This window comes from Globicephala melas, chromosome 12 (genome assembly GCF_963455315.2).
Source record: "Globicephala melas chromosome 12, mGloMel1.2, whole genome shotgun sequence".
Lineage (NCBI taxonomy): Eukaryota > Metazoa > Chordata > Mammalia > Artiodactyla > Delphinidae > Globicephala > Globicephala melas.
The window spans coordinates 2,949,288-2,977,008 of NC_083325.1; the positions used below are offsets into that span (position 1 = coordinate 2,949,288).

A 27,721-nucleotide genomic window follows, 5' to 3' on the forward strand; every position below is an offset into this window, starting at 1 on the left:
CCGGCCTTCCCCATTCTTCCTGCCATCGGCAGGCTCACTTGGTGGCAGAGGGGCCGCGGGGGCCGCGGAGAGACGCCCCCCTCCGCAACCCCCGTCCTCGGTGCGCCTCCCACTCCTCCGGACCCGGTAAGTGGCCGCACCTCCGCCGCGCTCCCCCGCACCTCCCCGGCCGGGCCGCCGCGCGCTCGGGACCCGGCGGGAGTCCCGGAGCCGGCGCCCGCGACGCCGCAAGACGGAGGAAACGCCCGCGGCAAACAAAGGGCCGGGGTCCCCAGCGCCGCCCCGGAGCCCAGGGGCGCTCGCCCGCCCGGCAGCGCCGCCCGCGCCGCCCAGCGAGCGTCTCCTTATTTGGTCAAATGACACGCGGGGTTCTCCGGGCGGGGCGCGCCTCTCCCCGGGCCCAGCCGCCCGGACCTCCGCTGCCGTCCGCCGTCCGCGAGAAGCCGCGCGGTGAGTGCGCTCCAGCCGGGCTAGGGCCAGGGGGCCGGCAGTGGGGGACGGGGGACAGGGGGGCCGGGGGCGGAGGAAGACCTGGGGCCGGGGGAGCCTGGGCGGAGGGGGACCCCGGGGCAGGGGAACCGGGGGCGGTGGGGGCATCTGGGGAGGGGGTGCGGGGCAGTGGGGGGACATGGGGACAGGAGAGCTGGGCCACGGGGACACCCCGGGGGCACCTTGGGTGGGAGGGACCCCGCCCCAAAATTGAACTACTGAACCACCAGGGTTAAAAAAAAAAGGGGCTTGTTTTAGACGAACACAGTAGTAATCTTAAACTGTACTTGTGTGATACCTTAACATACCTAAAATTGCAGGAAGAGAGTGTTAAATGCTTTATTGACAAATGAAGAGAGTTCTCTTTACTTTCGGATGCCCATTTGGGTTTCCGTTCCCACTAGTCTAACCAGGTTAAATGAGCTGCACTAGGACACTTAAATCACAGCTGGGGCTCATAGCCGGGAGAACTGTGCTCAGAACCAGTGCCAAATACCTCCTACCCCTTTGGCGCTAACCCCTGCTTGTGTGTGTTTTGTAATAATACGTTAGAGGGAGAGGCCTTGGTATCCTGAAGGTGATTTCGACTAAAAAACATTTGGGGCAAGTCTGAGAAGTACAGGAATTCCTAGGCTGCCTGTTAAACTCCTATAAAAGCAAACAGTGAAGAACGTTTTATTGTGCATCTATATGAATTTTTTCACAGTGTCTTTCATCCTGAATTTTTAAGGCTTATCAGTTAATGTATAGAATGGGGTTCAGTGTTTGTTAGCCCGGCATGCCTCAGCGCTTCTGCACAGCTACATGTTCAGAGGGCCGTGTTGGCTTACCACAGGCCGGGCAGTGCCAGGTACAGTGGGGTAGGCTCAGGTACAAACGTGCCACGAGGCAGGTGTGGCAGGTAGCCCGTGTGCTTGGGCTGGAGCTAGGCTGCCTGCGCTTACGTTCCCGTCCATCAGCCCCGAGCGGTGCAGTCTTGGCCAAGTCACCTAATCTCATGGTGCCTCAGTTTCAACAGCTGGAAAACACGGATAAGAGGGTGGCTTGCTTTGCATGGTTGACGTGCACATCAGAAGCAGTGTATACAAATTGGATATTACCCTCGTCTTTACAGATACACTGAAGCACAGAGAGATCAAGGTAACTTTGCTCAAGGTTTTCCAGCCTAGAAATGGGGACCCTGAGAGCTGACCCCAGGCAGCTCTTAACTTGAGAGCCTGAGTTCTAACCACTGAGCTATGGCGGATACACCCCAACACTTCAGTGAATGCTTAGTCTGCATACTTTCACCCAAGGTTGTTGTTAAACCACTTCCAGGACTGAAAAGACTCTAAATTGTAGACAAAAGGGCCCACCCAGCAGGATATTGAAAAAAATCATCCTGGGCCCAGGAGGTCTGGGTTTTCTTCCTGTCCAGCCCTGGGCTGGTTCCCCAGCCTCTGGGGCTCAGGCTGCCTCCTTATCAGCAGGGGGCTGGAGCAGGCAGGTAACTTACCTAAGCTGCTCTGACTCAGCGCCGGGAGATACCCAGTTCTGTGAGCTCCCATGAGCAGAAAGAGACACTGGATACTTCCTAGGTGGTTTTCTCAGGACAGTTTGATCAGAGCCACATGGGTCCCGTGGACTTACACTGAGCAGTCCCTTCCTGAAGATGGCCACCTCGAACTGAACGCACAAGCCCTTCTCTAGTGACTGAGAGCCCAGTCTTCCGGAGTCCAGGCTGGCATTGTGACTTGTCCTGACTGGTGGATTTCGGCGTTAGCTCTTCTGGTGGTTAATTTTGTGTCGACCTGACTGCCACCAGGCGCTGAGACACAGATGTTATTTCTGGGTGTGTCTGTGAGGTTGTTTCTCCGTGTGGTTAACATTTTAATCTGCAGCCTGGGTGCTCTTCCCAAGTGGGTGGCCTCATGCAATCAGCTGGAGACCTGAACAGCATAAAAGGCTGAGCTGGAGCGGACTCCCCCTGCCCTGCTGTGGAGCTGGGACTCCATCCTCTCCAGGCTCTGGTCTCAGACTGAAGCATCAGCTCATCCTGGGTCTTGAGCCTGACGGCTTTTGAGCTAGAACTTAAACCTCTGGTGCCCTGCTTCTCAGGCCTTCAGACTCAGACTAGAACCACCCAGTAGCTCTGCTGGGTCTCCAGCTCTTTAGCTGCTTGGGACTTCCAGCCTCCATAATGATATAAGCCAATTCCTAATATCAATAATAAACCTCTTCATATTATATATATATATTTCCCCTTGGTTCTGTTTGTCTGGAGAACCCTGACTACCACCGTTCCCCAGTAACTTTGCTTCCCAGTTCTGCCCACCAGCTCTCAGTCTTGTTTTTATTGAGGTTCCATCCCCCCTTTCCTGCGGGTGGTCCTCACTTTCCTTTCGCTGTAAAATGTGCTTGCCCACCCTCTTGGGTCTCTGATGAGAGGTTCAGGGCAGCCTCTGGTCTGTCCATCTTTAGTCCACGTCTCATGGGTGATTCTCACACACTGAGTTTGGACGTCACACGTCACCCTACTCGTCCTTGGCCTTTGTCAGCCACACGTTGGCAGCCCTGATTTAGCCTGTGACTTACAGATCTCCTTTAGGTGTTTCTAAGTGTCTGTGCCCACAGGAGAAGTGGCTGCCGTTTCTGTTTTTGGTTTTTTATAAAATACATTTATTTATTTATGGCTGCATTGGGTCTTCGTTGCTGCGCGCGGGCTTTCTCTAGTTGCTGAGAGCGGGGGCTGCTCTTCGTTGCGGTGCGCGAGCTTCTCTTTGCGGTGGCTTCTCTTGTTGTGGAGCATGTGTGGGCTTCAGTAGTTGTGGCTCGCAGGCTCTAGAGCGCAGGCTCAGTAGTTATGGCACACGGGCTTAGTTGCTCCGCGACATGTGGGATCTTCCCAGACCAGGGATCGAACCCGTGTCCCCTGCACTGGCAGGTGGATTCTTAACCACTGTGCCACCAGGGAAGTTCGTCTGCCTTGTTTTTATGGGTAAATAAAACCAGTGTAAAAGAGCATCCTTGAAGCCTGTAAACATTTAGGTTTCAAGAAAATAGGTCTGGGGCTTCCCTGGTGGCGCAGTGGTTGAAAGTCCGCCTGCCGATGCAGGGGACACGGGTTCGTGCCCCGGTCCGGGAAGATCCCACATGCCGCGGAGCAGCTGGGCCCGTGAGCCATGGCCGCTGAGCCTGCGCATCCGGAGCCTGTGCTCCGCAACGGGAGAGGCCACAGCAGTGAGAGGCCCGTGTACCGCAAAAAAAAAAAAAAAAAAAAGAAGAAAAGAAAATAGGTCTGTCTATGTTTGGTGGTACAACTTTTGGAACAAATAAGAATTAGCCAACTTAGGCAGCAAGCGAAGCCAGCAGCAGGAGGTGTGCACGCCTGTTGTGCCAGGGCCCTGATGGTTGTGCTAGAGAAGCACCACGGGGAGCAGGGTTGCGAGGACAGTGAGGGGCCAGCCTCCCCTGGAAGTTGGGATCATTGCAGACGGAGGGCCAGGGTGAGAGCAAATCAAACCGAGAGCTGCCTTTTGGAGACGGGAGGAGACGCATGAAGGGCAGTGAGGGGTTTTCCTTTTGTTCTGTGTAAACAGACATGGATAACTGGACCACACATTCCTGGGAAGCAGAGGGAGAGAGGGTGGGGTACACGCCCCCCAGCCACACACACCACACACCCACACACACCCACACCATACACACCACACACACACACCACACACACCATACACCCCCACACCCACACCACACAACACACCCACACACACCACACACACACACCACAGCACACACACACAACACACACACATACCACACACCACACACACTGTACACACACACACCCACACCACACACACCACACCATACACACACAGCACACACACAGCACACACACCACATCACACACACACACCACACATACCACACACAACACACACAACACACCACACATACACAACACACACACCACACACACACCACGCAACACACACACAACACACACCACACACACACCACATCGCACACACCACACACACACACCACACCACATCACACACACCACACACACAACACACAGACAACACAACACACACACAACACACACACACACCATACACCCCGACACACACCACACACACTATACATCCACACCCACACACCACACCCTCACCACACACATACCATACACACCACACACACCACACACCACACACATAACACACCGCACACACACACAGCACACACACCACACACGCACACAGCACACACACATCACACACACACCACACACACCACACACTACACACACCACACACACCGTACACCCACACCACACCCACACCACACACACACACACACACACACACACACACACCACGTGCTAGTTATGGACCTGAGGCCGATCGCCGTCCTAGCCCGCGTAATGATGCTTGTCCTGCGTAGACAGAACTGACACGTTTCGAGATTAAATATCCAGATAGTATCTTAAAGGTGATTTAAACTCTTTGGAGCTAGAACTAACCTCTTTCGGAGACTGTGTGTTTTATCTCAGTCTCCCAGGGCCTAAGACGGTACCTAGAAAAGAGAGGTTACTTAATATATCCTTGTTGGCTGGATTTAAAAGTCCGCAGGACAGGGGCTTCCCTGGTGGCGCAGTGGTTGGGAGTCTGCCTGCCGATGCAGGGGACACGGGTTCGTGCCCGGGTCTGGGAAGATCCCACGTGCTGCGGAGCGGCTGGGCCCGTGAGCCATGGACGCTGGGCCTGCGCGTCCGGAGCTTGTGCTCCGCAATGGGAGAGGCCGCAGCAGTGAGAGGCCCGCATACCGCAAAAAAAAAAAAAAAAAAAAAAAAAAAAAAAAGTCCGCAGGACATCAAAACAAGTGTCACTATTCTTAGTTTATGGTCTTAAGGTCAGAATCTGACATTTGTTATTTCCCATTTTCTGTATCCAAAAGATAATTCCAAAGACAGCAGTTCACCTTATTCAAGCCTTGTCTCTCACACAAAGCATTTCTTAACATGAGCATAGACAAATCAAGCTTGTTAGACGTTTTTGAAAGTTACCAGTTTATATATCAAGTTATAATACCTCCCTGATCCCTGTCTATATAGTCAGAAAAGGCTCATAAATGAAGGCATAAATATACAGCAGTAGGCACAGTCATTCTTAGAAGAATCCCAAAATGGATTTCAGATGAATTTTAAATATTATAATATGTTTTTAAAAATAGCGACATCCCTTAAGCTGGTGTCCCTCTCCCTTTCACCAGAATTCCTATTTAAGAGAAACAGTTCAGCTGGACGAATGGAAAGAGTGTCGGGGTAGCAAAGCTGGTTCGTGCGTTGATCCTTCTGTCCATAGAAAAACAAACTGGTGCAGAGTGTTCTCTGGCTTCCCTTCTGGGGTGAGAGCCCCTGCCTTTGGACAGAGGATCTCTGATTTAAAGGCTGCTGCGTCCGTGTAGGGCACCCAGGGCCCCACTGGTACCTGGAGCCTGGGTCAGGGGAGCTGGCAGGTCCGCACAGAAATGTTGGGAGCATCTCATGGTGAGGCTTGTGTGTCTTGGCCTGACCAGGCCTCATCCGGGGCTGTGCAGCTGTATGTTCACGTGGGTTTGGATCAAAACACAGTCAGAACAGTTCCACCCTCTGTGGAAGCAGCAGTGTATCTGGAAGGGGGAAGAGGCCAGAGGCAGAGGAGGAAGAATGCAGCTCAGGATCTGTTGCATTAGAAATTGTACCAGCATCTGATGCCAAGCCCCATTACATCTGGGGTTTGCTATGCAAAGTGGTTGTTCACATAAAACATCCCTCGTTTCCACTCTGGATGTCGCCTACGTGTTTGTGCTCTGGGGTATTTGTGTTCACCCGCCGCCCATCCACGTGTCCGTTCATTCATTCCCCAGGTGTTCATGAAGTGCCTGACCCGTGTTTGTCACCTGGTGTGGCCGCAGTGATCCTAGGGTCCACCTTTGCGGGGCGTACGGCTGGGGGCTGGGAGGTGCACAGGCAGTCAGCGTCCTGTGGTGTCATGAAAACACTGCATTTTCCAGTACATTCTTCAAAAAAGCGAAGAGCCCGCATCCAACAGACCAATTTTCTTAATTCTCTCTAAAGAGCTCTGGATGCTGGTAAGCCACGGCGTTTCCCACCTGGGACCCGGGTGGCATTTAAAGCTGGGCGTGGCTTCTTCGGCACTGACTTCCTGAGGCTGCTTCCTGCCTGTGGAAAGGCTTTGGGAATGTTCACAGATTCCTCTGGAGGAATCGAGGATGTTAGGGCAGTCTCCTGGAGCAGCGTGGATAGAGAAAGACGTGTGGGTTTCGAGGGGCAGGAGGCAAATGGCATCTTTGGGGTCAGATTAAAGTACGTGGTTGAGAAAAGGGAGCATTGAAGAGGGTGCTCCAGGAACGCTCGTGCGGCCCAAAGGGCCTCCTGTTCAGGAAACACCTGAAACTCTGCGCCTCCCTTGATTCCCAAGAAATGTTTCCGGTAAAAAAAAAAAATGCACGTGCTTCCTGGGCTCTGAACGCCCTCCTCCCATCTCCCTCCTCCTTCCTTTCTCTCCTTTCCCCACCTCTCCACTTCCTCTCCTCCTCCCTTCTTGTTTCTCTTCTCTCTTCCGTCCCCCCTTCCCTCCCCCCGCAGCAGCCCGCAACTCCAGACACTGACAGTTCTTAAACCTGAGAAGATAAAAATAGCCCACACGTATAAGCCTGTGGGCCTCGCAGATAGTCGTTATTTTCCATGGGGCAGCCCTGCGCGTCGCTGCCCGCTGCGCTCTGAACCTGTGTCCTTGCCTCGGACTCAGCGCAGGTGGAGAATTGGTTTGAATCGGAGACTAAAGCTCTGCACCCACCCCTCACCCCAGGACTTTCCTCTCCCAGCACTGTGGTCAGTGGCTGAGCCTGTGGCCACACCTGTAAACCTGCCCCCTAAGATCCGGGTGCTTGTTCAGAGCCAAGGGGGATGATATCAGAGGATGATGTAACCCCGGGGGAGGGGTGAGAACGCCCAGACGCTGGGATTTGGGTTTGGTTCATGAATAACAAGTCAGCAGTCACACCTGCGGTCCAGATGTCTCCTTGCTTGCTTCTGCTTCATACTGTCAGCACCTGTGCACCAGGTGATGGGCAGGAGTGACAGGTAACCCGCGGGGAGGGATACGGCAGTTGAGAGAGGGTAAGCAGATTGTGCACAGTTAGGTTAAAAAAAAACCAAGATGGGGCTTCCCTGGTGGCGCAGTGGGGGCTTCCCTGGTGGTGCAGTGGGGGCTTCCCTGGTGGCGCAGTGGTTTAGAGTCCGCCTGCTGGTGCAGGGGACACGGGTTCGTGCCCCGGTCCGGGAAGATCCCACGTGCGGCGGAGCGGCTGGGCCCGTGAGCCCTGGCCACTGAGCCTGTGCTCCGCAACGGGAGAGGCCACAACAGTGAGAAGCCCGCATACCGCAAAAAAAAAAAAAAAAAAAAAAAAAAAAAACCAAGATGGGCTTCCCTGGTGGCGCAGTGGTTGAGAGTCCGCCTGCTGATGCAGGGGACGTGGGTTCGTGCCCCGGTCCGGGAAGATCCCACATGCCGTGGAGCGGCTGGCCCCGTGAGCCATGGCCGCTGAGCCTGCGCGTCCGGAGCCTGTGCTCCACAACGGGAGAGGCCCGCGTACTGCAAAAAAAACAAAAACAAAAACAAAAAAAACCCCAAGGTGGTCTGTTTGTTTTTTTAAAATTAATTAAATTATTTATTTATTTTTGGCGGCGGTCGGTCTTTGTTGCTGCATGCGGGCTTTCTCTAGTTGCAGCGAGTGGGGGCTACTCTTTGTTGCGGTGCACGGGCTTCTCATTGCGGTGGCTTCTTTTGTGGAACATGGGCTCTAGGGGTGTGGGCTTCAGTAGTTGCGGCGCACGGGCTCAGTAGTTGTGGCGCATGGGCTCTAGTGCACAGGCTTGGTAGTTGTGGCACGTGGGTTCAGTAGTTGTGGCTCGCGGGCTCTAGAGCGCAGGCTCAGTAGCTGTGGCGCACAGGCTTAGTTGCTCCACGGCATGTGGGATCTTCCCGGACCAGGACTCGAACCCATGTCCCCTGCATTGGCAGGCGGATTCCTAACCACTGCGCCACCAGGGAAGCCCAACCAGGCATTTTATAAGATTAAAAAATGGAGTTGTAGGAGGCGTCTAATGCAAGGCTATAGCTAAGTTTTTGCCATTAAAAAGAGGCTTAAGATGGATCGTATAACTTTAAATACACAATTTTGTATAATAATTTTCTATTTGGTAGCAGTTGATTGAAGAAGAATTGGTTTTAAACACTTTGCGGTGGAAGGGACGCTCTTGGTCTCCTCAGTAGCTCGTGGGCTACTGATTGTGATGCTGAGGGGTTTGTGCTTCTTGTAACTTGCCGGAAATGCGGTCAGATTTGTGTCCCTCTGCTCTGCCCCTCATTAGTGATGGTCTCACTTTCCACCCCAACTTGTTGGTTTAAGCATAAGTGCTGTCCTAGTCAATAAAACTGGAGTGACTTCTCAGAGGAGATAAGGAACAGGATGGGAGAGAGATCCACCAGCGTCCAAGACAGTTCTGCAGAAACGGGGGCTGTCGGACCCTCCGGGCCCGTTGCGGCCACACTGGTCCTCCTGGGGGTTGGTTTCAGTGATGGGGGCGTTGTCTCGGGGTCACCTCTGTCCCCTCCAGCCGACGTAGAGCCCTGTGTGTTCTCGCAGTTTACTCTGTTAGATGATTTCTGTCCGAGTCCTGCAGAGTTGGAGGGGGTAGAAAGCGTATCCCAGGTCTGTAGGCATCACCAGGGCCTCACCTGGGATAAAAACAGTTCCCCACTTTGATGACTCCAGAGCACAGGAATGGTGCTCAGTGGGGTTGGTGCAGGCTATGGTCTGTCGTCTCCTTTCCCCCGCAGGGCCTGTGCTTGTCCAAACCCACATGGAACCACCTTTCCATTTAGATCGGGAGTTTCTTTTTTCTGAGTGAGACGGCTGTTTGGGAATGCTCATGAATCTTCTGTTTTCATTAATATTCCTGGCCTCCAGTTTTTCCATCCATAAAATGAGGTAGTCATAGATAATCTCCCAAATTATTTCCAGATTAAAAAATTTTATGATCTATAGCCCTATCTCCTTTCCTTGTTCTTATTTCAAATCCTCAAGTCATTATTCTTACGTTTGTGTGACCAGAATAGGCAAATAAGATTCCACAGGTAAATGGCAGCCTTTATTCGAAAAATCTATATGTTAGAGGGACGGCGCTTAACTGAGATGAGCTAAACGCTGGCCGCTTGCAAGGCCAGTAACTGAGGAATTACAGGAAAGCATTGCATCTTCTGCCAGCATAGCCGCTGCAACCTGATGGTGGCCTTAGGACAAAGGATATTTACATGTTGTGTTTCAGAGCAAAACTTCAAACGCTCAAGAGCCTCATCTTGTGATGTTATTGCAAGAATGTCCAGACAATGTTTTCTCCAGGAAGAGCAATTCATGTGTCCAGCTGCATGCTTCATACTTTTGGGAAAAAACTGTCCTATAAACACAGAAGTAACCAAGGATGGTTGCTTGAAAGTTGTCCATTTCTTTGCTTACAGTTGTCAGGATCTTATATACACAAGGATACAAAATAAATAAACACTATCAAATTCGCTATTATCTCATAAACCAGGCAGCAATATTTCATTTGCATCCTGGGGTATGATTTTGGAATTTCACTCCTAAGTGGGTGGAAATGACAGAAAATGGAATCAAGTTTAATCAGAGTTTGTGAAACGTCGCTCAGAGTTACACAGTCAACTTGTCTCCCTATTTAATAATTTATAAAGCTTTTTCACTTGTAGCAAATCAAATATTGCCACTTGAGAAGATATTTCTAAAGCAGTTGGACCGTGTTTCTAATGGCTCGGAGGCGTTTCTCCACACCTAGCCTTCCCAGGGTAGACTGGCTCTTTCTGGGGTAGTGCTGACATGTTTGTGCAGGAACCACATGGGGAGCGGGGGAGGGTGAAACCTCCTGCCTTCCTCTGCCCCTACCCTGTCCCTTCTGCTCACACACACGCCACACTCATCCTGGAAAAATGCAGCTCGAGGTGTCGCCTGGAGTGGCCGTTGACTGCCGTCGCTGTGTTTCCCACCGTGATCATCCCCGTCCTTGGAAGCCAGCCTTTCCCTTTCTCCTGCTCCCTGGATATCTGGGCTGAGAGAGGATAGTCTTGTCATCTGGGAGGAATGAGGCCCCCGGGGCGCCTCCTCTTGGGCAGGGGCCGGACGTGCTTCCCAGTGAAGCCGGGTCGAGGTGATGCTCCCCTGGCCGCAGGTTTACCGGCTCTGACCCCCCTCCCTTGGCTTCTGTGGTTTCTTCTTACTCAGATTCATGAATCATAAAGGGGAGCTCACGGAAAGTCTTTTTATAGCGACGAGCATATTGTTTTCTATCCCTGCTGTGCTATTTGGGGCGGGGAGAATGGGAAGATGTGCGGCTGCGTCCCACGTTGGAAGCAGGCACTCCTTCCAGGGGATGAGGGCTCTGATGCCAGCTCTTTCTTGGGTCCAAAACTGGGATCACGTTTTCTGACACAGTCAGCCAGAATTGGGACTTTTAAAGAAGTGGAATGTACTCGGACACAGAACTGCCCCCAGCTAAGTTTTTAAAAGTATCATTGAAAATTACACCCGATTCAAGGGTGAGTGTCGATTGCTCACGCAGAGGATGTAGCCACCGATGGGAAAGGTGATGGGAACGGTGACCCTAACGGAGCAGGACGGTCACTGCCGTGTGCACGGGATATCGGGCGCGCTCACCGCACCTGTCCTTTCTCTCCTCCCTGGTAGGTGGCACAAATCTGGTGCCAGGATGACCGAGCGCTTCGACTGCCACCACTGCGAGGACTCCCTCTTCGGCAGGAAGTACATCCTGCGGGAGGAGCGGCCCTACTGCGTGGCCTGCTTCGAGGCCCTCTTCGCCAGCACGTGCGAGGAGTGCGGGAAGCTGATTGGCTGCGACTGCAAGGTACCCGCCCCTGGGCATCCCCCAGCCCCGTGCTCCCGGCCCTCCCAAGGGACACCCACACTGGACTCCCCAGGAACCACGTGCTTCTCAGCACAGTTGTGCTCGCGTCCTGGTCATCGCCCTGGACGCCCTGGAGGCCCCTCTGCTGGGCTCGGACCCTCCACTGGCCTTTCCCAGCCTCCTCCCCACGGACTCGGTCTCTGCCGGTCCCAGTCCCGCCGCACCTGGTCGGGGCTTTTCCGGGACGTGTGCGCCGAGCATCCCAGGTCCACTTGTGATGGCCCCATGGTCAGCATTCTTGGCTAACCGGCCACCTGCCGCCCAATCCCGTGGTCCCCCGAGGGCAGCGCTCTCCCTCCTGGGCTGACTCGTGGGGCAGGTCCGCGCGATCAGTATCGGCGCAGTGAGCGTGCGTGTGGGAGAGCCAGCGCCCACCCCCGGCTGGAGGGGCTGAGAGGCCCTGCCTGCACTGGGGCGTCGGGGGAGCTTCTCTTCTTCGTGTGGACGATGAGGATGTGTGGCTGCCAGCTGAGCAGTTAGGGCTGGCTCTGCTGGGGGCGATCCGGAGTGGTCCAGCACGCGTCTGCCCTGTTTCTGTCGCATCCATCCTTCCCATGACGGTCAGTAAGCAGCCGGCTGACTGGCGCTAGGTGTTTAGTGACAGTTGAGGGATAATTTCCATCTTACGGGGAAGAAGCCTTTGCCCTGAGCAGAGACAAAGGGTGTGGGATGCCCCCACTTGAGCCCAGGCTGCAGCCACGTGTCGTGGCTCCACAGAGGAGTGGCACGTGGAGCGGAAGGGAAACGGGACTCGGCACCTGTCCCGTGGAAGCCTTAAAACAACCAGAGCTTTGGCTGCGACGACGGGCAGAAGTAGCTGCTCTTGCTTGTCTGAAAGCCGCCTGCCCTCCGACCTCCAGCTCTGTGTGATGTGTGTCCGAGCCCCTCTGCGTTCATCTCCAGGCCGAGCACAAGCGCTCGGACACCGAGCTGCCCCGTTCCATCCTGGCTCTGCGTCTCACTGGCTGTGTGATCGTGGGCCCATGGCTTGACCCCTCTGTGCCCGTCCGCACGTTTATAAAAGGGAGCTACAGGGCTTCCCTGGTGGCGCAGTGGTTGAGAGTCCGCCTGCCGAGGCAGGGGACGCGGGTTCGTGCCCCGGTCCGGGAAGACGCCACATGCCGTGGAGCGGCTGGGCCCGTGAGCCATGGCCGCTGAGACTGCGCGTCTGGACCCTGTGCTCCGCAACGGGAGGGGCCGCAACAGTGAGAGGCCCGCGTACCGCAAAAAAAAAAAAAAAAAAAAGGGAGCTACAACAAGGGAGCCTGCATTATGGGTTCTCGTGGTGTGTAGCCGCCATGCGCTCAGCGCTCTAAGGAGCGGCTGATGGTGTGGAAAATTCCACCCCCTCTTCTCTTCCGACTGCTTCCCTGCAGCGTGCTCCCTCCCCCTGCCTCTCGAAGCTTCGCCCTGTCTCTTCATCAGTTTTCACTAGAGAAACGTCAATAAAAATGTCCGCTTTGAGGAAGAACTAAGAGGCAGAGAAAACAATTATTCTTTTATAAAGGCTTTACCTGGAAAAGACATAAGTAAGTGAGAGGTTCAGATATCATTCTGACAAACAACTCTGCTTTAAAGGAGACGTTTTGGAGATTTAGGGCTCATCATCCTTGCCTGGGAGCTAAAGTAAAAACAAAAGTGAAGTCACTGATCATTTCTTCAGTATGATTTAGTGGACAGACCCTTGAAACTAGTTATCCTTCAGCACATGCTTTAGGAGCAGATAAACAAGAATTCCCCAAATGGGGCCAAAATCAACAAGACTGCTGCAAAGTCAGGCGTCAGTCACGCTGAACTTTTCAACCCGGATAACGGTTCGCTCTCTGCGGAGTTACGCCACGTGATTCTGCGCATGTGGGAAGGGAAAAGATGTGAACTTGCAGTTAGACCTTGCCATTTGGGGCTTCTGAATATTTGGAACGGTCTTCTTGGCTTTCAGAAGTAATTATGCAGTTGGCTTTGTGGAGGAAGTGATGGCAGGAAAAATGTGCCTCTGCACTTCGGGAAGAGAAGCCCCAGCTTGGCAGTGGGCCACTGGGCAGAGCAGCTAGGCTGGCGGGTCTGGTGGCCGTTCTTTTGTCTGAAAATAGCAGGGGTGCCGTAAGCCCCACTTGGGTCTCCCTCTGAAGGACGTTTGTGTGTAACTTAAAATACTGCAAGCCACTGGGGATTAGGCTGATGTTGTATTGACTGACTTTCAAATGAGGTAGGCAGGACTTCAGGATGACGTGCTTCCATAGGTAGCTTACCTGTGTTTCAGCATCATTTCTACGCAGACTCTCTTTCTGTCCTTTCTTTCTGTTCAGTTAACTCTGAGGAAATGCTGTGATCTCCAAGGGTAAAAATCATTCATTTTTATGGCCAGTGGAATAGTGGACAACAGGTAATACAAATAAAAATTTATGATCCTCTGACCTTATGCTCTTCCAGAAATTTTTCCTGGACACCTGTGGATACCAGCAAAATATATATAGATATTTTTGCCTGATTACAGATGTTTTTCAGGGGATAGGGCTACCTAAGTCCCGGGCTTCAAAAAGTCAAGAAACCAAAGAAAAGATAAGCTGGGCCAGTACTCAGAGGTGGCTGCTGGTCCCTCCCATCAGCACATTGGTGCCTTTAGCGAACTCTGGGCCACGTACCTGGCTCAGACTTTGGGTTTTCCGTGTCTCTGCGAGCAGTGCCATAAAGTCAGATGGGCCTCCAAACCCACCCACCCGCGTGCCTGGAGGGGGCTGCAAAGAGGAAGACGTGGTAACAGTCAAAGGACCTTCTGCAGCTCTAAAACCAGCATTAGGGGCTTCCCTAGTGGCGGTGCAGTGGCTAAGAATTCGCCTGCCAATGCAGGGGACAGGGGTTCAAGCCCTGGTCCGGGAAGATCCCACACGCCACGGAGCAACTAAGCCCGTGAGCCACAACTACTAAGCCTGCGCTCTAGAGCCCACGAGCCACAACTACTGAGCCCGTGTGCCACAACTACTGAGCCCGCGTGCCACAACTACTGAGCCCGCGTGCCACAACTACTGAAGCCCACACGCCTAGAGCCTGTGCTCTGCAACAAGAGAAGCCACCTCAGTGAGAAGCCTGCACATCGCAACCAAGAGCAGCCCCCGCTCGCTGCAACTAGAGAAAGCCTGTGTGCAGCAACGAAGACCCAATGCAGCCAAAAATTAAAAATAAATTAATAGGAAAAATAAATTAAAAAAATAAGTAAACAGGTCCCCTTGAGGGCACACCTGGGACAGGGCTGCACAGTGTCGTTCTTCAAGAATTTGAAAGAATGTGCAGCTGGGGACGTGGTAGCCTGACAGTCTCAAAGTGCAGAACACCTTTTCAAAGTGCTGGGCACGAACGACACGGCAGATCCACTGATGAGGTGAAATCCCGTGGATTTGAGGACTGGCTGGTTTGGGAATCAGCAGCTGAGCTTCTCCCAGCCCGGGAGGGATAGACAGGGTGTAAAGGAGGATGAGGGACCCCCCTGCCCGGAGCTGCCCTCATTAACTGGTGGGCGAGGGGGTACCTCCAGGCCACTGACTCCCCCTGCGGCTCAGCTGAGGTCTCAACAAGGGCACATTCGGAGCAAAGCCACAAGCGCTTCCCATATTAGGAATATTTCTGAAATGGAAAAATATAAATTCTGAAAGGAAGTGTTTGGGCCTTATCTTACCTTGTTTATCAGACATTTTACTGCAGCTTATGACATTATGCGTGCATAAGATTAGCAATGGTCTTTTTTCTGCGACGTGCAAAGATTTTTTTTCTTCCATTTTTTTGTTTCTCCCCTTCGTGCTCTCTCTCTACAGAACCTTAAAACCAGGGTATTTCTAGAACATCTCCAAGTTCTTGAAAGTCAGTCAGCGCGTCCATATGTCTTAGCCTTGAACCTCCAGCATCTAAATGGTATCTTTGGGGACCACGTGGCGTACTCGACACGTAACAGAATTAAGTGAGACGAGACTAGCTCGGTACTAAAAACCAAAACTAAAACTCTGTTTGGAGCCGTGAACACCAGAGGTGGAAAGAGCCGCTAGGAACCCAGTTTTACAGACGAGCGTTCGGAGCAGCCGTGCATTTCGGTTCAGGCACCAGGTCAAATCAACCCAACCTAACCTGGAGCCTTGGCCTTTCTGTGCCATTTTCCGGTCCATCCCCACGAGCCCCGAGCCCCCAGAGCCAGTGGCATTTCCCACCTCCGCGCCCACAGGGCATGGACTCTGCAGAAGTGAGTTCAGGAATTATCAACTTGACTCAGACTCCCTTTTCAGGACCCCACAAGAGGAGATTTACGGGAAACCCGACAGCACAGAAGCAGATGAGGGCTTCCATGTGCGGTCCTGAACGAGCTGCATGACGTGGGCTTTTCCGGGGGTGCCCGCGGGGGGGGCACCAGGGGCACAGGGTCCTGCAGGGCCACCATCGCTCATGGCCACACAGGCGTCACCGAGTGGCTGGTGCCCACGCGGGGCCTCACAGCCGAGGGGGCGGAGGGGCCCGCCCCCTCGGCTCTGAGGGCATGGGCACGGAGTGAGAGAGGACACTGGGGCAGAGGGTGAGTCTGGGCGAGCGCGCCGAGACCTGCTTGCAGAGATGCTCCCGGGCTGCAGGTCAGCAGGAGGGATGCAAGAAACGGGGTTCATGGTGTCTTAGCATTGTTACGTTAAACTTGCTCACCTATCAGATGGGAATAAACCTTATTCCATGGGGTGGGGTTATTGTGTGGTTGAAATCAAGTAAGAGGGGACTAAGAATTTTAGAATCAGAAGGGCTGTGGAGGCCAAAAGCACTGTACAGCAGTGACTGAGCCAGGAGCTCGGAGCTTAGGTGAGGGCGTCCGTTCCATCCCCGTCTTCACGAGTAAATGTGATCTCAGCAAGTGACGCTTCGGGGCACCTGCTGTCACCACGAGCTGGCATCTAAGACTGACATTAATTGAGCCGTGTCAGTGTGCCAGGACCGTTGTCAGGGCTTCACCATCATCCCTGTTTCCCCAGGCGCATCTGATGCTGGGAGAGGTCAGGTGACTCACCCCCAGCCCCACGGCAGGTACACACGTGGCAGAGCCAGGGTTTGCGTCTGGACCCCTCCACTTTAAGCACTGGGATGAAATGCATCAGGCATTTTCGACACTGTGCTCCTGGGTCCCCGAGGGCACTGGTGGCACAGCAGGTGTGCAGGTTGGTGACCGGAGGGCAGTCACCGCTGGCTGCAGCTGGAACAGGGGTGGACCGGTGCCAGTTCCCCACGGCCCCGCCCCCGACAGTGATGCTAGCTTGTTCAGAGACTGTTTGTGACTCACTGAGGCTTCTGAGAGCAGGAGTGTGGGTTGGTATTTATCTCAAGGGAAAAACACTTCATCAGAAGGTTTGAGAATTATCAAATGCCCCTGAACGAACATTTCAGGGCTGTGGAGTGTTAATGCAGAAACACGTGTGTGTGTGTGTGCGCACGCGCATGTGCATGCACATCTGAGAGGGGCAGACAAGGGAGCAGCTGTGTGAGGTCACAATGCTCCAGGGAAGGGACAGCTGGTGACTCAGCTGAGCTGGCATCTGGGAAGGACAGAGACTAGCTCGCTGGGGCGGGATGAGGGTGGGACCAGGAAGGGGGGATGATTCCACGTGGCTGCTGTTACCGGCCTGGAGGGCTAGGCAGAAGCCAGGGCGTGAGCAGTCCTTCCCTTGAATACAGGACACGGGATGCGGGACGCAGGACAGCAAGTGACCAAGTGACCAGCAGCCTCGGGAGGGTGGAGGCTAGGAGCTGGGCCTCCAGAAGGTCTAGAAGTCCTGCCTGGGTGCTTATGGTCTCGTGAGGACAGGGCAGTGGTACCCAGATTTCTAGGGAACTTTCTAGTGTCAGATGTCTGTCAACAAATCAGCTCTTGTCAACCTAGCTAATGTGTTTTCATGCCGGAAATGTTAACTGTAGGCAAGTGGATTTCTGCAGTGCTTTTGACCCACGAGATCGTTTTAAATGAGCTTTCCCCTGACCGTCCAGTCCCCTAACCATGCGCGGCTCCGTCCTCCTATGGGACTCGCTAACCAGGGCAACTGGTGACAGCTGGCGGCTTCGCTCTCACGATGTTGTCCGTGGAGGGTCCCCCTGGGCTGTGTTGAAGGTCAGGCCCCAAAGGCAGATGTCCTTGGACTTGGCTTCCTTTCTTCCCGGTTCACTTGCCGCCGCCTCGCTGTCCCCTGCCCCGCCCTCCCGGCTCGCAGCTCAGCGGGGTGGGGCTCACGGAGGGGACCCGCTGAACTTCTGGAAGGGTGCTTTCCACATGCCACGTGATAATCAAAACTTATTTTTTAACTGTGGTAAAATACACATAACATAAAATGTGCCATCTTAACTGTTTGGAAGCGCACAGTTCAGTGGTGCTAAGTACCTACACTCTGCTGTGCGACTGTTTCATCTTGTAAAACTGAAGCTCTGTCCCCACTCACACCCGCACTGCCCCAGCCCCGGGTACCCACCTTGCTGCTTCCTGTCTCTGAACTTACCTCCTCCGGGACCTCATGTAAGTGGAATGATTCAGTATTTGTCTTTTTCTGACTGACTTATTTCACTTAGCATGTTCTCAGAGTTCATCCATGTTGTAGTGTGTGTCAGAATTTGTTTCCCTTGTGAGGCTGAATAATAGTCCATGTTTATCTGTCATCTGTGGACGGATGCTGGGGTGACTTCCCCCTTTGGCTGCTGTGAATGTGGGTCTGCAGAGTCCTTCTTTTTTTTTTTTTTTTTTGCGGTACGCGGGCCTCTCACTGTTGTGGCCTCTCCCGTTGAGGAGCACAGGCTCCGGACGCACAGGCCCAGCGGCCATGGCTCACGGGCCCAGCCGCTCCGTGGCATGTGGGATCTTCCCGGACCAGGGCACGTACCCATGTCCCCTGCATCGGCAGGCGGACTCTCAACCACTGCGCCACCAGGGAAGCCCTGCAGATTCCTTCTTTTGGTTCTTTGGGGCATATACCCAGAATTAGAACTGCTGGATCATATGGTAATTCTCTTTTTAATTTTTTGAGGAACTACCATACTGTTTTCCATACAAAAAAGCTGTTAAATGCATTTATTCTACAATCAGTGTCATAACAGTGATCCCATGATCAGAAACTCCTAGTCTTCTTAAATCAGGCTGATTATTGTTCTTAGTGGACGGGGCATTATTTATTTAATTATTTAAATTGTTTTGGCCACGACGCTTGTATCATGTGGGATATTAGTTCCCCGAGCAGGAATCGAACCCGTGCCTCCTGCAGGGAAGCACGGAGTCTTAACCACTGGACCACCAGGGAATTCCCAGCGGATGGGACTTTAAATGGTTTGTTCGACTTTCAAAGCCTCAACAAAGACAGTGCTGAACTGCATTCATTCATTTGGCCTCCTTGGTCTAGCCGGGCGGGAGCTCTCCCAGCGGCTACCTGGAGCCGCGGCACAGCTCCGCCCGGCGCCCCTCTGTCTTGCCCTCCCGGCCTGTGCCCTTTCTCTGCCCAGCTCACGTCTTCGACGCTCAGCTGATGGTACCTACTGGATCTCTCCCGACCTGCTTTCCACCAAGTTGACCCAGGGCCCCGTCCTCAGGCTCTGTCTCTGAGCTTCCCAGCAGCCCGGCCTCCCTCCCGCGGGGATCACAGCCGTCATCCAGCACAGTTGGGTTTGCCCAGCGTCCTCGCGGCCAGAGGACCCCCGGGGTCTGTGTGTCCAGGAGAAGCGCTGATGAGTTTCATGTGCCGTTTCTCTTTCTTACAGTCCCCAAGGGAAAGCCACTCGTTTTTCAGACGCATCTCTCGCACACACCCCTGTCTAAACAGTGGCCCTAAGAACAGCAAGAGAAGCATCCTACCTAACTCATTCCAGCCCCTCGTTGCCCACTTGCCCCCCTCGCTGTGGGTCCAGCAGAGCCCACGTCCCCGGCCCCTCTCACGTCTCACGTCTCGTGTGCTCTGGGCCTGCAGGACTTGTCCTACAAGGACCGACACTGGCACGAGGCCTGTTTCCACTGCTCGCGGTGCAGGGGGTCCCTTGTGGACAAGCCGTTCGCTGCCAAGGAGGACCAGCTGCTATGCACCGACTGCTACTCGCAGGAGTACTCGTCCCGCTGCCAGGAGTGCAAGAAGAGCATCATGCCAGGTGGGCACCAAGCCGCTGAGAGAGTGTGCGCGTGCGTGTGAATGTGCGTGTGCGCGCTTCCCCCGCCCCCTCTGCCCCCTTTGCCTCCCGCCCGCCCCCGCAGAGCTTGCGCGCGCGCGGGCGTTAGTGTGCATGTGTGCGCGCTTCCCCCGCCCTCTCCGCGCCCTCTGCGCACACGCAGAATTCCTGCCCCGTCGGTTACTGCCGCACATGGGTGCTGGGCCGGGAGCTGGGCGCTGTGCCCTCATGCAGGTTATGTTCCCGGCAGGCTCGGCGGCAGCTGGGTCCAGTGCCAAGGCCAGTGATGGGTGGCCTGTCTGTTGGTGGGGGAGGATGGGACTGTGTCCCTTGCTCTTTGGGGGGACTTTGGTTTCTTTGTTTTATGGGAGAGAGGAATCTTTCATTTTAAAGAACAGAGTGGACAAAAATACTTCATGGAATTTTTCAATACAGAATTTAAAAAACGAATCTTGTTAGACACGCACACAGTGCGGGCGAGAAGAGCCTAAGATTTGGACCTGGGATGGTTCATCGGCTCCTTAGGGTCAGTGACGTCCTCTGTGTGACCAGTGAGGGGTGGCTGGACGGTATAGCCTTGGCAGATTCAGCAACTAAAATACAGGACTCCCAGACAAATCGGAATTTCAGCTGATCCCACCCGGGACCTCGTTAATCTGGCATCTCTACCAGAGAGCCACCTAAAACCAGGAGACGACTCTGTCCATCGACTGACTTTGGGGATGTGGCCCCCGAATCAGGCTCAGGCTGGGGGAGTGGGAGTCAGGGGCACAGGCCGGGACCCCTAGCTCTTAGGAAGCTCGATACAGTTGCGCAGGGAGCCCTCAAACTGCCCTGGAAGGTATCTGTTCTCAGGACAGCTTCTTTGGTAGATACACTTCCTTTAGTCCTGCGAAGGTTCAGAATTAAGGGCACACATATAAAGAGAATCCAACTCAGAGCAATAATAGTGTGTTAGATAATCTGGTAACGTGTGGGTGAAGTTTAGAAGAAACTGGGTCTAAAGAGTAAATTAACCTTATGCTTCTGACTGGAAGTGTGCAGTCAGGTAAGTGATTTAGTTTGTGGTCTTACACTGGAATTTTCTTAATTTGTAAATGGTTTTGATGCTTAAGATATTTTAGGATTCATCATATTTATAAGTTTAATTCATTTCAGCAACAATTAAGAACTTAAGGGACTTCCCTGGCGGTCCGGTGGTAAAGAATCTGCCCTCCAATGCAGCAGATGAGGGTTCGATCCCTGTTTGAGGAACTAAGATCCCACATGCCCCGGGGCAACTAAGTCCGCGCGCTGCAACTACTGAGCCTGAGCGCCTCGAGAGAGCTCGAGTGCCACAGACTACAGAGCCCATGCGCCCTGGAGCCCGTGTGCCACAGCTAGAGAGAAGCCCGAGCGCACCAACAAAAGATCCTGAGTGCCGCAACTAAGACCCAACGCAGCCAAAAAAATAAATAAGTAAAAGAAAAGAAAAATAGGGGTTACTTTAAAAAAAAAAAAAAAAGAGGAAGAACTTGAGGTGCGGTTTGCTAGTTGAGGCTTGGTTTGCTGGTTGAGGTTCTTAAAAGGCATGTCAAATACATTAAATATTCAAGTGTCCTTTTAAAGGAGCTCAGTTCACTACATTGGTGAATGGAACTGAACACAAAGAAATGCACCTTAAAAGTAATTTTTTAAATTCTCTGTATTCATGAATGCAGGATAAAGATGTGCAGGATGAACTTCAATTGAGGGTTTTGAATTTTCAACTTCAATAGAATGAATATCAATTTGTAGAAACCAAGGTACCCTGCTGAGTCCTCCTAGCCCACACAGCGGCTGGGGTCACCCTGACATGTGAAGAGAATCAAGGCTACAGGGATAATTTAGAGTCAGACTCCTGACTCCGTGGGGAGACTGACGGGTGAAGATGCCCAGCTGCCTGGACCCGAGCTGTGGGCCACGCGTTTGGGGAAAGGCACAGCTTCCCAGGGTAACAGCCTGGAAATTCCAGATTGGGAAGAAAGATTTTTTTTTTTTAAGTTATTGATTTATTTTTGGCTGCATTGCTGCGTGCGGTCTTTCTCTAGCTGCGGCGAGCAGGGGCTACTCTTCGTTGGGGTGCACGGGCTTCTCGTTGCGGTGGCTTCTCTTGTTGCGGAGCACGGGCTCTAGGTGCGCGGGCTTCAGTAGTTGTGGCACGCGGGCTCAGTAGTTGTGGCTCGTGGGCTCTAGAGCACAGGCTCAGTAGTTGTGGCACACGGGCTTAGTTGCTCCACAGCATGTGGGCTCTTCCCTGACCAGAGCTCGAACCCGTGTCCCCTGCATTGGCAGGCGGATTCTTAACCACTGCGCCACCAGGGAAGCCCTGGGAAGAAGGATATTAACTGCCGCTTTGACAAATGTATGTCTAGCTTAGAGTAGAAGGTGAATTTTTCTTGATTCTGGCAGGCTGATCTCAAGACGACGCCCTCCTCCTCCCCAGGGATGTGCATCTCACCGTCTCTGCTGTAGGGGGTTTTAGGTAGAAACGGTGGAGAAGCCTGGCTGGTACCTCCGGTGACAGAGGCACAAGCCCAGAGAAGGGCAGCCAGGAAGGGGAGCCTTGGGGCCGTCACCTTTGAGCAGCCTCGAAGGTCAAGCTGATTTTAACAGATGGAGAAGTCAGGAGAGGAAACGGATGGAGCACCAGAGGCAGGGTGTCTGGAAAAGGCCTGGTGTGTGAAGAAAAAAATAAATAAATGCAAGCACTAGATACTTTTTTTTAAAAAACCAAGAAAGAAAGAAAGAAACCAAAAAAACAAACCTAGACCTGAGCGCTAGCTTCCTTCCTTGGTTTGATTTTAGAAAGTGCTACGACCAAATCAAGGTGAAAGCGGTGCAGACGGTCAGTGTGGCTTCTGCAGCGAAATCAGATAGAGGACAAGAGGCCCCCGCTCAGTGCAAAGCTCGCCCCCCTGCCCACACCTGCAAGTCACCAACCGCGGTGCACGGCTCCGTCCCCACCCAGGGAGGCTGAGCCCCAACTAGCAGGTGCACTACGGCCTCCGGGCCAGGGTCACGCTGTCACCAGGCCTTCACCGGGTTCCTCACTTGCTCCTTTGAATCAGAAAATGACACCCCTTCCACCAGGCGGTGGACTCTGTCGGAGGCGCGTCCTCACCCGCAGCCCGTGAGAAGGAGCTTTGCCGCCCTCTGCTGGCGATGCTGCACAAGGACCACACGGTCTGCACCCAACCCTCTGGGGCTGTGGGGAGCCAGCGGGCGCCCTCCCACGGACCTGGGACGGGACAGTACCCCGAGCTCTGGGGTGGACAGACTGTCCTTCAGAACATGCAGAAGGCACGTGTGGTCTGGCCTGGGGCCTTTAGTGAGCATCACGATTGCCCTTTCTCCCCGACCCCTGACAGGCACCCGTAAGATGGAATACAAGGGTAGCAGCTGGCACGAGACCTGCTTCATCTGCCATCGCTGCCAGCAGCCCATCGGAACCAAGAGCTTCATCCCGAAGGACGGCCAGAACTTCTGCGTGCCCTGCTATGAAAGGCAGTATGCCTTGCAGTGCGTTCAGTGCAAAAAGGTACCTCGTATTCCCCCGGCCCTTGCACACCTGTTGTCCTTTCCAAAAGACCGTCCACCTATCCCTAAGGTGTCTTTGTTCATCGGCCTCCTTGAATAAACAAGAAACGGCCCTAGACCTAGTGGGGGGACGGGGAGGGGAAAAGGCAACTGGAAAGGCCTGTCCCTCGGGTGGGGACAGATCCCTCATCACTTATCCAGGGCTGCGTCAGGTTAAAGAAAGAAAAGCGTCCTAAGACCACAGACAGGGTGGGAAGGCAGGCTCTGGGCTCATTTTTTCCACCCAGGAAGCCAGCCCCACGGTGTCTGTTAAGCCTCTTCCTTCCCCCCGAGTAGCTGAGGAGGCTGTTGGAGCAGGTGCACCTGGTGGTAGAGAGATGCTGCAGGGATCTGCCCGCAGGTGGGGTTGAGGAGGGGCTGCGTGACATCAGACCCCGGCCCCTGAGCTGCGGTCTCCCTGCTTCGCCCTCCTGCCGGCCAGGAGGCAGTGCTGTCCCAGCAGACACCCCGGTACCCACGTCACGAACGGGGATCCGGGGTCTGCAGCGGGGGCCTGGGCCTGGCAGCTTGGGGAAGGGGCGGCGGGGTGACCTTGCAGTCCGGAGGACAGCACCTCTGGGACCCGGACGCCGGTGCGGCGTGTCCTGGGCGAGGACCGCGCGTCCTCCAGAGGCGAGGGCCGGTACAAGGGCACCAGGCACAGGCCCCTGCGGGAGCTGACGCCCTTCTGCCCGCAGCCCATCACCAGCGGGGGCGTCACGTACCGGGAGCAGCCCTGGCACCGCGAGTGCTTCGTGTGCACCGCCTGCAAGAAGCCTCTGTCCGGCCAGCGCTTCACGTCCCGCGACGAGTTCGCCTACTGCCTGGGCTGCTTCTGCGACCTGTACGCCAAGAAATGCGCCGGCTGCGCCAGCCCCATCAGCGGTGAGTGTCCGGTTCCCGGCCTGCACCGCCCCTGCCCCTCGTGTAGCTGCCAGGCTTTGGCTTGTGGGTCTGTTCACGTGTGCAGACTCTGGGCCGCCGCGCTCCCCTCCCCCGCACGCTGGGCGCGCTTCCCTGCCCCCCACCCCCACCCCCGATCCCCACGGCCTCTTCTCCACCGGCTGGATTCTCTCCAAACCGCAGGCTGTGAGTCTCTGACATCCCCGCACAGGCCCCGGGAAGCAGCTGGGCTGTGCAGATGCTCCCCGGCCTCTGCGGGGGGCACGCTCTGGGTGGGCCCTTCCCACCCCCCAGGCACTTGGTGGAGCCCAAATCCGGGTGAACTACAGAATCTGCCCCAAATTCAGAGCGGAGAGCAGATGGCTGGTGAGACTCCAGCCCTGGAAATGCGCCCACTTTAAACACCTCTGGGGAACTTTACACATGTCTGCTGCCTGGTCATGATTTAATTACTCTGGGGGACGACCTGGCTGTTAGAATTTTTAAAAGCTTCTCAGATGATTCATATATGCAGAAAATCCTGAGACTCTCTGGCCTGAATCACTCGTTTGGTTCTGCCTCAGGGCCAGGGCCCGGGCCGTGTGATCCGCGGGTCACAGCGGGTGACCTCAGGGCCAGGGCCCGGGCCGTGTGATCCGCGGGTCACTATGATCTCTCATAGTCACTGTGGGCCTAGGATGGGTAAAGGCAGTTTAAGATGTTTAGGGAAAGAGGTGAAAAGCTTTGCTGGTGCAGCTCCATCAGTAGCAGAGGGAGTGTGGTATCAGAAAACTGGCCTCAGTTATACACATAGAGATTCCTTTTTTGATATCCTTTTCCATTATGGTTTATCACAGGATATTGAATAGAGTTCCCTGTGCTCTAGGGTAGGACCTTGTTGTTTATCCATCATATATATAATAGTTTACATCTGCTAATCCCACACTTCAGTAAAAAAAAAAAAAGAAGTTAAATTAGAAAAAGAAAGTCCCTATGTAGGTTTCAGATCATAAAAAAAAAAAAGAACTAGCCTTGGAGACCTGGGTTCACCCCCAGTCCTGTCACTCACTAGCCCAGGGGATTAGCCTGAGGCCACCCACGTGTGAATGGATTTAATGCCAGACAGCAGGCAGTTAAATTACAAAAGGAGCTAACTGCTGGGTGAATGACAGACTTCTGCTACTCTGAGACCTCCAACTATTAGCCAGTGTTGTTACTTGTTCTTACCTTGGCTGATTGAGCCGTTATTTCTGGAAAGAGTTTGTAATTGCAAGTCATGATCCGAATTTCACCAAGGATTACCCCGTGTATTTGATTCCATTTTGTTTCAGGGGCCTTGGTGGCCGGACAGACCACCTGTATTGTAACAGGTAGCCAACGTACCTTAAACATTTGATAAGTAGATGTCAGACAGAGTCAGACACCCCAACTGAAATGAGTTCCTGCTTCCCTTGTTTCGATAAAGGATGGCTTTCTCCACTGCCCACACGTCCTCCTAACCCGCTCTCACGTTCCACCGGCCTCACTAGACCTCCGTGGGGTGAGGACATGTGGGCAGTGGAGAAAGCCATCCTTTATCGAAACAAGACGCCCATGTAGCATCTCTTTCGTGAGGCCGTTCTGGGCAGTTCCAGAGACGGTTCACAGCTTTCTCATCTGTGCTCCCTTTGGCGCCTCATTCATTAATCGCCAAATTTTTGAGCACCAGGCCTGAGGCACCCAGGGAAGGAAGGGGTGGGAGAAATCGGCTCTGTAACTTACGCGTTTCACTCGGGTGGGAGGAACACACACACCCCGCAGGCTTCTTATAATGACGGCGATCGTCATGTAGCTGTGGAGCCCGTCTGTCTCTCTTTCTCCTGCGATTCAGGAGCTCCCCGACCTGAGCACAGGATGGGATTTAAACGTGGAGCCCAGCACTGATCACACCGCACCAGCCGGGCTTGGAACGCGTCCACGCAGGACTCCCCCCGCCCGCCCCCCAACCTCACCCGTGTCCTTTTCCTCCGTCCACAGGACTGGGCGGCACTAAGTACATCTCCTTTGAGGAGCGGCAGTGGCACAACGACTGCTTTAACTGCAAGAAGTGCTCGCTGTCGCTGGTGGGGCGAGGCTTCCTCACGGAGAGGGACGACATCCTGTGCCCTGACTGCGGGAAGGACATCTGAGCCCCTCCCCGACCCCCCTGCAGCCCCCCCAAGCCCTGCTCACGCTGCACCTGGCTCCACCAGCCACCTGGGGACTTGCCTCCGCGCTGCTCAGCGCTACTCACGTCTGTTTAAACCCTTCATCTACCCTTTGCGCTCATTCTGTTAGAGAAGGAGAAAAGCCATGGAAGCCTGAGGCGGGAAGAGGGTTTTGAGTTTCTGTAATCAGGCGAGGCCAATCAAAGTGTAAAAATCCTTTTGAGTGATACCTTTATAAACGCTTTTCTTTCACTGCATATTTAATTTTTAAGTGCAATTAATGTGTCACGAACTTGAACATTTCCAAGCTACGTACGGTAATGAAGAGTTGGTATTTACAACAGTGTAACTTCCTGTCGTGCGGGGCCCGAAGCAAGATTACATGGCTTACAATAAAGTTACCCAGAGCAAAATCTTTTGCCAGGCGCAGTGTGTGAAGTGGTGATGCAGCATTCAGGTTCTGAGGACGAATAACACTCTACTGCGGGTGCCACTCATCACTCTGGCGGGCTGGGTGGGTGTCGACTGAAACGGCATCACACCTTTTATTTAAGAGAAAATCTCAGTTGGAATTTCTTTCTCATGGAATTCAGTGCTCTGCCTTTGATGCAGTGACACAGGCCCCGCACATGGGCTAACGGCCTCGCAGGCAGCATGGGGTCACTTTTCTGGACAGAGCTCGGTGCCCTCCCATCATCATGGGTCTGGACCTGACAGTGGCCTGCCTTCTCCTCCGTAAATGGAGGGGTGCAGAGGCACACAGGCACCTCGAGGCCGGAAATGACATCTTGGTCGCCCGTGTAGTTATCAACACCCGGGCAACTGAGGGCATCCTGGGAGACTTAAGCGAGTGTTTCTGAAAAGAAAGACAGTAAAGAGAGAGAGGATTGCTGCCATCAGAATAACACTCTTTTCCGGTAAACCTCTAAAAACGGTTCGCTACTCACTTGACCCAGAAAACCCCATAAAATTGTGCAAATCAAGAGGTTCAAATCTTCGTGTTTACTTTAAGAACGCGCGTGAAACTGCCCAGGCCGTTAAGGTAGGCACATCCAAAAAGCCACCAAAATATCTGAAGGATGTCATTTGACAGAAGCAACACGTGCCATTCCGTCGTTACGATGGTGGAGCTGGTAGGTGTGCCCAGGCCAAACGGTGGCCCAAAAACAGTGCTGAATTCTTACTGCACTTGCTAAAAAACGCAGAAAGGAATGCTGAACCTAAGGGCTTGGATGTAGATTCTCTGGTCACTGAGCACGTCCAGGTGAACAAAGCCCCCAAGATGTGGCGCAGGACTTCCAGAGCTCACGGTGGGCTCAACCCATACATGAGCTCTCCCTGCCACAGGGGACGAGCCTCACTGAAAAAGGGTAGA

General features: G+C 53.8%; 1 protein-coding gene across 2 annotated transcripts; it reads left to right on the top strand.

Annotated features, from left to right (window-relative positions):
- FHL2 (four and a half LIM domains 2) lies at positions 1 to 26,464 on the top strand. 2 transcript variants are annotated; one of them, XM_030845024.3, is made up of 6 exons: positions 1 to 126; positions 11,296 to 11,473; positions 19,489 to 19,663; positions 23,071 to 23,240; positions 23,977 to 24,163; positions 26,177 to 26,464. In XM_030845024.3, exons 2-6 carry the CDS (start codon positions 11,318 to 11,320, stop codon positions 26,326 to 26,328), a joined length of 840 nt encoding a protein of 279 aa, XP_030700884.1. In that variant the 5' UTR covers positions 1 to 126; positions 11,296 to 11,317; the 3' UTR covers positions 26,329 to 26,464. The 2 variants fall into 2 exon arrangements, with proteins under 2 accessions (XP_030700884.1, XP_030700885.1); XM_030845025.3 differs by lacking the exon at positions 1 to 126 and adding an exon at positions 245 to 450.
- Positions 26,465 to 27,721: the final 1,257 nt, after the last annotated feature.

Bases quoted from the DNA above. Each gene is read 5' to 3' on its own strand.
- FHL2 (XM_030845024.3), top strand. From the start codon at position 11,318: ATGACCGAGCGCTTCGACTGCCACCACTGCGAGGACTCCCTCTTCGGC. The intron at 19,664-23,070 runs GTGGGCACCAAG...GACCCCTGACAG, and splicing joins CAAGAAGAGCATCATGCCAG to GCACCCGTAAGATGGAATAC. The intron at 24,164-26,176 runs GTGAGTGTCCGG...CTCCGTCCACAG, and splicing joins CTGCGCCAGCCCCATCAGCG to GACTGGGCGGCACTAAGTAC.